This window comes from Microtus ochrogaster, chromosome 6, assembly GCF_000317375.1.
Source record: "Microtus ochrogaster isolate Prairie Vole_2 chromosome 6, MicOch1.0, whole genome shotgun sequence".
NCBI classification, from domain to species: Eukaryota; Metazoa; Chordata; class Mammalia; order Rodentia; family Cricetidae; genus Microtus; species Microtus ochrogaster.
In genome coordinates, this window is record NC_022013.1 from 25,821,206 (window position 1) to 25,833,577 (window position 12,372).

Below are 12,372 nucleotides of genomic sequence, written 5' to 3' on the forward strand. Positions count from 1 at the left end.
TATATATATATATATATGCATGGAGACAGGGTCTCTCTATATAGTTCTGGCATCCTGGCTATCCTGGAACTCACTATATAGACCAGATGAGCTTCCAACTCTCAGAGATCCACCTGCTTCTGTCTCCTCAGTGCTGGGATTAAAGGTGTGTGCTACAAATACAATTTTTAAAATATTCAGAATCAGTGTTGGACATGCATGGTGGTGCATGCCTTTAGTCGCAGCACTCCTGGCCTTAGTGAACCTTGTGAGTTTGAGGCCAAGCCTTGTCTACATAAAACAAACAAACAAATAAACAAATAGAAAGAAAACAATGATGCACAGTTGTCTTCGTAAATAGTTTGCTCAGGCCACTGGATTAGGGAAATGACAATGTTGCTGGGGCCTTTGTCCGACATGCAGTACCTCTGGCCACCAACTTGAGTCCTGTGTAATCAATAGCTCTTGGGGGGCTTAAATACAAAGGACAGCTTGGCAGACCCTGCTAGCAATCCCTGAGTAGAAGTACCAGCAGGGCAAGGAGGAGGTAGGAGATTCATAGTTCAGCATCTGCATGTGGGTGGTCAGAGATCATGTCAATTTCTGCATGTCGGTACAAGGGAGGGGTCCCAACCAGAGGCATGTGCCTAGAATCCTAACTACTCAAAATGCTGAGGTGGGCGCGCTGAGTTTCAGGGTAGCCTGGGCTACTTAGTAAGACTAAATACTATCTCAAAAACAAAGAGCTGGCAAGCTGGCTCAATGGCTAAAAGTATTTGCAGCATAAACCTGATGGGCTAAATTCAGTCTCTAGATTCCATGTAAAGACGGGAAAGAAACGACTCCACTGTTATTCTCTGATCTCCACATGCTCAGGTGGCATGGATGCACCCCATAATAATAAATACTAATAATGATAACAGTTTAATTTTTAAAGGGGTAGGTTGGGCTGGGGATGTGCTTGCCTAGCTTGCACAGAGCCCTGGGTATAACCTCAGCATCACATAAAGATGCATATGGTGGCCTCTGAAATTCATGTGCTCAGGGTCAGCCTCAGCTACACGTGGAGTCTGAAGCTATCTTAGGCTACAGCAGACTCTATCTCAAAGTCAAAAACAGAAACTAGCAAAGAATGAGGGTGTGGGACTCTATAATCCCTTAGATCTCTTCCAGCTCCAGCTGTTTTTTGTTGCCTGAGGAGCCGACCTAGGACACTATATGAGTTCAGCAAGTTCTCCACATTAAATCATCAGTTTTCTTCTGCATTTAAATACAGGATCTGGTGGGAAGGGGTGGTGCCCTTAATCCCAGCCTTTGGGAGGCAGAGGGATCTCTGAATTCGAGGCCAGCCTGATCTACAAAGTGAGTTCCAGCATAGCCAGGGCTATACAGAGAGACCCTGTCTGGAAACACACACACACACACACACACACACACACACACACACACACACACACACACACGAGCGCGATAGTATCTGTCTTCTCCCCTCTCCACTCTGTTTATGGACAATCAATCCCTCAGATGGTCCTCAAACAAAAGGTGATTCCTTTTGCTTCTAGGTGCCCCATTGTCCGAGGACCACAACCCACTCCTATCCCCACAGTATCAATCTTCAAAACTACAGGCTCCTTTCCACCATGTCAGGGCTGCTGGACAGCCAGGGGCTCTGGGTAGGATTTTCCCTGGCCCTTCAGGGGACCTCCCCCAAGCAGCCTGAGGCAGACACACCTCTACCCAGTCAAGCACCCTGGAATGCGGGAGAACCAGTTCTTAGCCTCAGGGCTGCTCATGTGCTCCTTCACCCAAGAACACCTGGTTGGGTCTCCAGAGCAAAGTGGGGAGGAAGATGCAGAGAATGAGACCATCAGCTAGCCCCCCTGCCTTCATGGGGCCTCTACCCAGAGAAACAGAGCTATGGAAACCTATAGCTAGCCCATCCCTCTGGGCATCAATTTCTTCACCGGCCAAATGGAGAAGAAAAGTGAGAAAGAATTAGATTAAGGGCAGTACTTTGGAAGGTTCCCAGACTAGGGCGAGCAGGGGAGACAATGGGCCTGCACGGCAGCCTGCCTATATGCTGAACATGGCCTCAGTGGCATAGCTTCATCTTCAGGAGGGGAGGGTAACAAGAGCATTGCTATCCCCTTGTCCTGTAAGAGCACAAGCAGACCCCATAGGACTCCAGCAGAGCCAAGATGTGAGTGAGACAGGACACACGACTCCTGACGTTCATGCTACAAAATGTGAGTGGAAGCTGGGCGGTGGTGGCGCACACCTTTAGTCCCGGCACTCGGGAGGCAGAGGCAGGTGGATCTCTGTGAGTTGGAGGCCAGCCTGGTCTACAGGTGAGTTTCAGGACAGCCAACAGACAAAATAAACAAATAAAGATATTGACAGGTCTCAGGGCTGACAGGACAGATGTAAAAGATAGGGGCCAGGGGGGCAATGGGACAGTCCTAAGATCAGCAACAGCTTATAAGTGATTGCCAGTACCCCGTTACTTGATCTTCTGGGCCCTCAAATCCCTGTCCTGTAGCTCACAGCTTCCGTTGTTGGTGAGGCTGGGCAGTCAGGAACACCGTCCTGTTTACCACCTGGCTTTCTCCACCGTGGTATAGGGAAGGCAAAGCTAAAGCTGGAGACAGGTTCAAAGGTCCCTGTGTTTAGCAGAGACAAATGTATCTCAGTGTTTGTTCAAACCCTCCCATTATCCTACTCACAAGCCCAAGATGCTAACTGCTTCAGCCTCCGTGTTGAAGCCAGGAAATCAGCAGACCCTGCCGAACACAACCATTACAATAGTTACTGAGGCGCTGGAGTAGGGGAGGCCTAGAAAGCTCCAAGGACTTGATGGAAGACAAAGGAAGCCTGAGAACACCCTATGCCTATAGGCAACTATGCACAAATGACACAAAGGGGACCCCAGGAGGAGAAATTTAACAGTGACTTTGTCTTCTGCCTGTAATCCTAGCACTTAGTATGGAGGAGGATCTCCACAAGTTTGAGTCTGGTCTAGATAGTGAATTCCAGGCCAGAAAAAAAACACAAAACTCAGGGCTGGAGAGATGGCTCAGTGGATAAGGGTACTTGTCACTCAGCTTGCTCCCTGGAACTCACCCGGTAGCACAAGATAAGCAACTTCCACAAGTTGTCCTCTGACCTCCTAAGGTGCATCACAGCACACGTGCACGCACACACGTACACACACACACACATAACATCTCTTTTTAAAAAAAATAGGCTGGGCGGTGGTGGCGCACACCTTTAATCCCAGCACTCAGGAGGCAGAGGCAGGTGGATCTCTGTGAGTTCGAGGCCAGCCTGGTCTACAGGAGCTAGTTCCAGGACAGGCTCCAAAACTACAGAGAAATCCTGTCTTGAAAAAAAAACCAAAACCAAACAAACAAACAAACAACCCCCCCAAAAGACAGAAATAAATGACTCAGTCTATAACTCCAACTTATCTACTTTTTGCTTAAAAATGTTTATTTGAAAGAATGAAAATTTACTCTCTGCAGCCTGAGCTATAGGGAGCATGGAGGGCCTTCTAATCTCAGGACTCTCTGGACCAGAAAGAAGTTCCCACCAAGGCAGAGACCCCAGTGTCACAGACACATAAGGCCAAAGGACAGACAGGCGATCTAAGGGAACAGAAGCTTCAAGACACTGGCTTGAGAACTTGAATTTGGGAAGGAACAATTCTTCAGGAAACACATGAAGCTGAAGAGGGGAGACCACCGACAGGAGCCTCTAACTGCCCTTGGGCACCAGGATCTGCCGGATGTAGTTGACCACATTGCTGTGAAGCTGGGAAGCAGTAGCTGCAAAGGTGTCCTTGGCGAGGGTCCGGGCCACCTCGCTGCCACTCATCATGGCATGATACAGTGGGAGGGTGTACTTCTGCTTTCCCTGTAAGAAGCACAGACACCTATCCTCAGTGTGGGGCCAGGGCTGGAACGGAGCGCTTCTCTTCCAGAACCACTGATTTTGGCATATTCTAGGGGGTAGAGAATGATCCTAGGCAGAGAAATGAACCCCAACTCATGGTAACAAGGAACCATCTACAAGCACAAACACATGAAATGGGTTGACACAAAGGGACTGCAAATTTTGAAAGCTGGAGGCAGTTATTTATAGAAAACCAGAGCATGTAAGGTCCATCTACAATGAAGCCAAACCCCGAGTCAAGTTCACGTAACTGTATGGCAGCTGCATGGCAAGCTCCTGAGACCCGGCCGGCTCAAAAAACCTTCCATGGACTTGCAGTCCCCTCTTCACCCAGCCTGCACTACAGAGGAAGTCACCTGGGCATTGCTTTGAATCCAATCAGTCCCTCCTTGCTCTGGAGTCAGAGGATGCTCAGTGGCAGCTCTCACAAGGATCCACTCGTGTTTGAACCAAGTCCCAGAACTCCTCCAGAGAGCAGGGACCTCACCCTTCACTCAACCTCATTTGTCCTTTTGCATTGCCCTTTGCCCAGTTTCATTCTCTTTGGCTTCACCAGCTCATCTTCAACAAAGCTCCCCAGGCCTGCAAACTTCTCTTCCCCCAGGACAAAGCCTCAGGGGATCACACCAACAGCAGAGTGATTAGGAGGGCCCTCAAAGGCCAGACCCCACTTCCTCTGAAGTGCAGACCAACCGGGCTCTCACACCCCCACAGGAAGACCTCTGGTATGATAACAAGGTCCACAGTCTGTGAGGGGACCAGAGATGCAATCACCCACCTGGCTCTGCAGGAATTCCTTCACTTTCCAGAACTCTTCTTGGTGGTCATTTTTAAGGATGATTTGGCCCCATCTTAGCCGTAACTCAGCGTTCCGGGCATTTGAAATCTTTGGGTATGTCTCTCCAAGTTTTTTCACATTCCCTAGAAAAGAGAAAGCAACGGGTTGTTAATGGCCAGCTGAGGAGGTCCACTTGTCTCTGCCTCCTGAGGGTGGTGCCACCACCGCCCAGCTCCCAGAAGGCTCTCTGTCACTAAGTGTCTAACCTAGTGCTCTCAAAAAGCACTGGCCAGAACATCAAGGATGCTCCCCTACCTTTAGCATCGCTCATCCTGATGATGTATCTGGCACGGGGATGCTCTAGTCCCCCTTAATTTTACCCTAGACTTTCTGCTCTTCCCCCACGATCTCTCCTCCATTGTTGTAATAAATCTGAATCCAGCTTTGAAACCTGGGCATGTTCAGTTAATGATTTTGAGGATGCAAACCACAGTGTGCTAAAAGGTGACTCTCACGGGACCTGATGACTGTTATCTCTGACTGAGCAACAACAAGGCACCGGTGGGTAAGATGCTGGAGCTGGAGAGATGGTTTAGTGGTTAAGAGTGCCTGTTGCTTTCCCAGGGACTCAAGTTCAGTTACCAGCATCCACATCAGAAGGTTCACAACCACCTGTAACCACAGCTCTAGGGGATCTAACTCCCTCTTCTGGCCTTTGTGCTTTCTCACACACACGGGACAGATATACACACATACTCTTTTTTTTTTTTGGATTTTTGAGACAGGGTTTCTCCGTAGCTTTTGGTTCCTGTCCTGGAACTAGCTCTTGTAGACCAGGCTGGCCTCGAACTCAGAGATCCGCCTGCCTCTGCCTCCCAAGAGCTGGGATTAAAGGCATGCACCACCACCGCCCGGCTACACACATACTCTTAACTAAAAATAAATCTTTAAGATAACTTTTAAATAAAAGAGTTTGGATGACTAGGCTCAAATCCTAGCCCAACCATTTATCAGTTGCATGGATCAGTGGTGCTTTTCTGATGCAGTTTCTATTACCTGGGGATTAAGATCATAGCGTCTTCATCACAGAATAACCATGAGGATTAAATGGTCTAACAGAAACAGCTTACGGAGAGCCCTGCAGAAGCTGAGTCTTCATGAACGCCAGGCTTTGTTAATCTGACCCCAGTGACACCATGTATTAACCTGTACCATTTTGTGACGTATTCCTATGAGGAACCAGTCTCCTTTCTACACCACAGTCTCTTAAGAGGCAGGATTGCTTCTGAATCGCTCTGGCCTCTGACATGAAGCTCTGCACCCAAGAAGCCTGGATTCAGCATGGTTAAGGAGGTAACCCGCGGTCCTTACCGGGTGGGAGAGGGGACTTTTGCAGGATCTTATCTAGGAAGTAGACGAGCTGGTAGGTCTTCCAGGTAGAGATGGATACAGCTTCAATGGCTTGCATGTCGAGCTCTGAGGTCACCCACAACTCGGCCAGCTCTTCAGCTGGCTTCATGAGTGAGTCCCCAGGGGAGAGGTCGGGAAGGTAGGGGGGCCAGCCAGGGGTGTTCAGCCATCGATCAAACTCAAAACCTTCCAGGTAAAAAGAAAAGAAGACACAATCAGGACTCTCCCACCAGTCATCACACCCGAGCAATTCCCTAATTCCCTGGGCTGGTACTCTCCCCATTCCAAATCATCCTGGGAACACTTGGTGCTGCTTGCTCCAGCAGGCTCCTAGCTAGGATGACATCTGGAGGCTGCCACAGTGGACTGAGCTATGCCTGCTTCTATGTGAAACTGGTTTTTACTTTAAAATTAACATCCTGTCTAGGTGACAGACGGCTCCTAGCTGCAGTCAAGTTCATGTCTCTCCATCACCACAGCACTGTGCATAAGCACCAGGGCCCCAAGCCTGGCTGCCCATCCTAGCTCTGCCGTAACTGTCTGGGAGGCCACCAGCATGTTATTTTACTTCTTGGCGCCTCAATTGTTTGTAAAATGGAGGTGCTAGGCCCCACCTTAGTTGACAGTTGTGAAGATTAAATGAGCAAATACACATTAAAAGCTTAGTGTACTGCCTGGTGCATAGTAAGCACACAGCAATTATTAACTATTGTTCGTTACAGTCTCATGACCTTGAAATTTGGGCCTCCAACCAACTGCGCTGTGCGACCAAGGCTGAAACTAACTTCACCAAACCAACCAGAGTGATTCAGAGTTCCCATCCCGACAAGGGGTGTGTCTAATGGCCTGTCTGGGTCACAGCAGGGACATCCTCTCTGTTTGAGGAAGCAGTGCCTCCCTTGCTGACGTCAGAGCAGTTGCCAGGATTTCTCTTTGCTCACAGGGCTTAAGGGATCTCACCGTGAGCTCAGGGCAGAGGTGATGGCCCCTCTTGCTGTCCTGCTTCTGATTTGGGCAGCAGAGGTTACAGCAATCTTCTGGAAAAGGCCAAGAAGTCAGCCTATCTCTGTTTCTTTTTGGTCCTGAGACAAGGTCTCACGTAGCTCACACTGGCCTTGAACTCACTGTGATCCTCTGGCCCCCAGCTCCCAAGTGCTGGGGTCATAGTCATGCCCAAAGATTTTGCTTTTTTTATGCTTTGACTTGAACTTGCGACGGAAACCAGGACTTCAAGTTACGCCTATCGGCTGCCTCGGGCTTAAGTTCAACTTAAAAACAGGCTTTTCATTTGCTTGTGTTTCAGAGCTGAAGGTCAAACCCAGGTCGCCATACGTGACAAGCAATTACTCTACCAGCTGAGCCACACTGTCAACCCAGGAAGTAAGAGTCCCCGCCAACCCATTCTTTCCAGGGATTGAGCCCAGAGCCTTGTCCACACTAGGCATGTGCACTACCGTGGGACTCCTCCCCAGCCCCCTCCGCAGCCTGGGGTCCTGGGCTGGCTCTCCAAATGCTGCTCCAACAGGAACCTATGACTTGATATTTTCCCATCTCACCTTGCTCGTTCTCTGCTACTTCTGGGAAGCCAGCAGTCCAGTTTCCCTGCTTACCTGGAATGGCGTCCACCCTCTTCTTCTTCAGCTCAGGGAAATACTCCAGGTAGAATTCCAGAAAATCCTCGGCTAAGATACTTTGGAATTTAAACTCTTCCACATAGGCCTGTAAGGAGGGACATGGTTGGAGCCTTCTCCGGCCATCCTGGGGAGCAGAGCGCCACCCCCAGCTCTCGGGCCCTCTCTGACCTCTTACCTCTTGTGCCCCCTGCCTCTACCCCTGCACTCTGGCCCAGCCGCTTTATCTGTTCCTTGTCCTTCTCCCCTCACGGAGAGTTGACTGTACCTTGAGAAACTTGTCAAACTGATCCTGGTCACCCACCAGGTGGGCCAGGTATGAGACAAAGCAGTAACCTTTCTCGTAGGGGGTCTCGTTGTAGGTGTCATCGGGGTCAACGCCTGGCAGAGGAGAGAGCAGGCAGACTGTAAGCATCCATCTGTATTGTGCTCCTCAGCTTCAGATTACAAGCTAATTGTCGGAACTGCACACACAGCACGCGGTACAGCCAAGGTTTCTAGGTCGCCGCTGGCCTCCCATAGCACTTCAAAGGTAAGAGCAAAGGGCCAGTAACTAAGGATCTAAGAAAAGGCCAGGGAGTCCAGTGGTTCAAAGGGGCTAGCACATTCCCTTGGGCAGAACCTTCAGCTAACTCGTAGGCTGGACATGCTGAGACTTCTCAAGTCCTGTGGTCACCACTTACACAGTTAACCTCCCACACATTGTTTTTAAACTGTCCTGGACTAAAGCTAATTACCAGCGTACAAGGAGTTAGCTTTGAAACCAGTGGCACCAAAGAACACGAGATCCGGCTGTACAAGAGGGTTTTAGGTTAAGTCACACGCGGGACCAAAGGAAAAGGCTAGGAAGCAGGAAGTTCTGAGCTGCCGGGTGCACGACCCCGGGCAAGTCATGGGATTGCCCAGTCCTGGGCGTGTCCTCTGTAAGATGGGGCTAGCACTCTTCAGAAGCCTCACTCAGGAGATGGTGAGAAAAGGAGCGGAGAGCGCCTGCACAAGCAATGACCGCCACTTAAAAACTTAGTGGCTGAAAGGGCTGGGCCGGTCAGGGCACTTCAGTGGCCCACTTCTCAAAGAAAGCATTCCGACACGTGGCTCAGAATAACTTGGGGCTCCGAGCGTAATTTACTGGAGGGGGGAGACAGAGGAGCCTTCTGGACCTGGTTCGATCTTCACCCGCAGCTTGTTGAGCGGGTTCTCCTCTCCGGAGACGTCCATGTGCTGCCGGAGCAGCGTGCGCCCTGTTGCGGCCTCCAGGCACGTGTAAGCAGCTCCTGGACAAAAACAAACCACAGACCCCAAGTTCGCCATGTCCGCATTTTCCTGACAGAGGTACTGTGCTGTCCCCTTGGGGTCTGAGGCACTAGGCGTTATGTTCCAGGGTGACACAGACCAAAGTGACTTAGCCCCTAACTCTCGGATTCTTTGGGCTCTAGAGGTTTGACTAACATGACCCATAAGGATAGGGGAACCTTTCTTTGCCAACAGGAATGTACTTTTTTTGTTTGTTTGTTTGTTTTGTTTTTCAAGACAGGGTTTCTCTGTAGTTTCGGGGCCTGTCCTGGAACTAACTCTTGTAGCCCAGGCTGGCCTCGAACTCATGGAGATCTGCTTGCTCTGCCTCCCGAGTGCTGGGATTAAAGGTGTGTGCCACTACTGTCTGGTTTGGTTCATTTTTATTTTTAGGTAACAACTTGGTCTCTATGAAACTTAAAATATTTTTCTCTGATGATCCTGTCTCACAAAAGAAAACTGTCACCTTCACAAACTTTAAGAATCTAAGCCAGGTGTGGTAGAATAGGCCTTTTCTCACCCAGTTCCAGGGAGACAGAGGCAGGTAGCTCTCCGCAAGTTTGAGTGAGTTCCAGGACATGCAGGGTTTCACAGTGAGAAAAGAAGTGGAAGTGTGGGGTGGTGGCGCACACCTTTAACCCCAGCACTTGGGAGGCAGAGGCAGGCGGATCTCTGTGAGTTCGAGACCAGCCTGGTCTACAGGGTGAGTTCCAGGACAGGCAGGGCTACACAGAGAAACCCTGTCTGTGTGTGGTACAGGAGTAACTTGGCTCAATGGGTAAAGGGGCCTGTCACCTAGCCCTGTTACCTACAACCAATCACCGAGATTCATATGATAGAGAAGTAACTACAGAGAGCCTTCCTTCGCCACATAAACACTGGGAACATGCACATGCCTGCACACTCTTCAGCTCTGCCACTTACTACATGTTCTGACTCTGAGCCTCCCCAAGCCTCAGTTTTCTTCTTCTGTATAATGGGAAAATAAAGTTGTGCTTTTATTTTCTAGTACTTTAGCTCTGGTGAGCTAAACTCACCCTGTAGTCCCCTCTGGCCTTGGGGTCAGAGATCTGACACCACGTCCAGATTGGTTTTGCTTGTCTCTTTCTTTTTGGAAAGAGTATATGGCTTTGTTTGCGTGTCCATCTGCATACCAGGAGAGCATCATACAGCTGTGAGCTGCCATGTGGGTGCTGGGAATAGTACTCAGGAGCTCTGGAAGAGCAGCCAGTGCTCTTAACCACGGAGCCATCTCTCCAGCTCTGCCACAGGATTCTTAGTGGCTGAAAAAGACATTCACAAACAAATCTTGCTCTTTGTACTTTGAATAAGAATACAACTCTGTTCAAACCTTTGGGGAAGCAAAAGATAAAACATACTAAAAGTCTTTATGCTTTTTCTTCTAGCACTTGGGAGGTAGAGTCAGGTGGATCTCTGTGAGTTTGAGGCTAGCCTGATCTACAAAATTGACTTCCAAGACGACCAGAGAACGACCAGAGAACCCGGAAGTCTTTGCCATGTTCAGACCCAGAGGTGGTGTTTCTAACAAAGTCATCCTTACTGAGATCATCTGAGGTGTGCACTGACATGTATATGTAAACAATGGTCTGGGGCTGGAGAGGTGGCTCAGAAGTTAAGAGGTCATGAGTTCAATTGCCAGCAACCACGTGGTGGCTCACAACCATCTGTAATGAGATCTGATGTTTTCTTCTGGCCGGCAGGCATGCATGCAGACAGAATACTGAGAACACTGTACACATAATAAATAAATCTTTTTTAAAACAATGGTTGTCAAAATACTTCTTTATTCTTTCTTTTGAGACAGAGTCTTATATAGTCCACTAGCCTTGGACTTCTGAATCTTCTAGAGATTACAGGCATGTACAATCATGCCTAGTTTTTTTTCAATATTTATTTATTTATTTATTATGTATACAATATTCTGTCTGTGTGTATGTCTGCAGGCCAGAAGAGGGCACCAGATCTCTTTCCAGATGGTTGTGAGCCACCATGTGGTTGCCGGGAATTGATCTCAGGACCTTTGGAAGAGCAGGCAATGCTCTTAACCACTGAGCCATCTCTCCAGCTCAATCATGCCTAATTTTATGCCTGGGACAAAACCTAGAGACTCCTGTTAGGCAAGCATCCAGCCACTGAACTATTAAACTTGATTAATATCTAGTCCCCTGCTCTCAGTGCTGAGGACCAAACCCAAGGCCTTGTGCATGCTAGGCAATCACTCTACCAAAGGGGCTATATTACAAGCCTAAAACCTAATTTAACTAATGTTTTAAATTTTTTTCTTTAATGACTTTATTTTATTTTTATTTTGTTTATTTTATTTCTTTGAGAATTAAAAATATTTTTGTTTTATTCTGAGACAGAATTTCTCGTGTAACAGGTCTGGTTGTCCTGGAACTTGCTTTGTGGACTGGGCTGAACTCAGACTCACAGAGATCTGCCTGCCTCTGCCCACCCAAGTGCTGGGTTGAAAGGAGTGCACCACCACGACCAGTACGAGTTATTTAAAAAATATTATCATGGTTTAAAGCCATAGGTGTGAGCCAGGAATAATATAGCATATGCTTTAATTCCAGCCCTCAGAAGGCAGAGGCAGGTGGATCTCTGTTCTATGTGAGCTCCAAGCCTGTCAAGGATGCAAAATAGAAACAAACAAGACCCATAGATGTTCAATCTTTCATACTTACATATGGAAATGGACCTGGGCATGATGGCACATAGCTGTGTCCCAGCATTGGAGGTCGAGGTAGGAGAGCTGAGTCTGCCCTCTTCTACATAGTGAGTTCCAGACCAGAAGAGCCTTACACAGCAGGACCTTGCCTGCAATCTCTGCCCCCAATTCTGGAGACTGAACCCAGGGCTTTGTGCATGCCTGGCAAGCCCTTTCCGATCTAAACAAATGAACTGTATCCTCAGCCCAAGAACTGACTCAAAAATGTCCCAAGCGCTGGGTGTCATGGCTCAGACCTCTGTCTCAACACTCAGGCAGGTAGAGAGGTGGTCTATGTGAATTCAAGGTCAGCCTGGTCTACACAGTGAGTTCCAGGCCAGCCCTGTGAGAGCTGTCTCAAATAACAAAAACCAATAAAAACAAAACAAAAACTAAAAAGGGGTAGAGAGATGATTTCTGGTCTTTTAGAGGACTCAAGTTTGGCTCGTAGCACCCATGTCAGGCCGCTCAAAACTGCGTCTGCTGCTACATAGAATTTTTAAAACATAAGTAAAGGCCGGGTGATGGTGGCGCACGCCTTTAATCCCAGCACTCAGGAGGCAGAGGCAGGTGGATCTCTGTGAGTTCGAGACCAGCCT

General features: G+C 48.7%; 1 protein-coding gene across 1 annotated transcript in view; it reads right to left on the minus strand.

Annotated features, from left to right (window-relative positions):
• Positions 1-3,448: 3,448 nt before the first annotated feature.
• Positions 3,449-12,372, minus strand: part of Rnpep (arginyl aminopeptidase) — a 21,181-nt gene continuing 12,257 nt past the window's right edge. The window contains exons 6-11 of the mRNA XM_005348395.2: positions 8,910-9,023; positions 8,018-8,130; positions 7,729-7,837; positions 6,080-6,304; positions 4,709-4,851; positions 3,449-3,891 (exon numbers count right to left, since the gene is read on the minus strand). Coding sequence (XP_005348452.1) covers positions 3,733-3,891; positions 4,709-4,851; positions 6,080-6,304; positions 7,729-7,837; positions 8,018-8,130; positions 8,910-9,023 — 863 coding nt within the window. The 3' untranslated portion in view covers positions 3,449-3,732. The remainder of the gene's footprint in view (positions 3,892-4,708; positions 4,852-6,079; positions 6,305-7,728; positions 7,838-8,017; positions 8,131-8,909; positions 9,024-12,372) is intronic.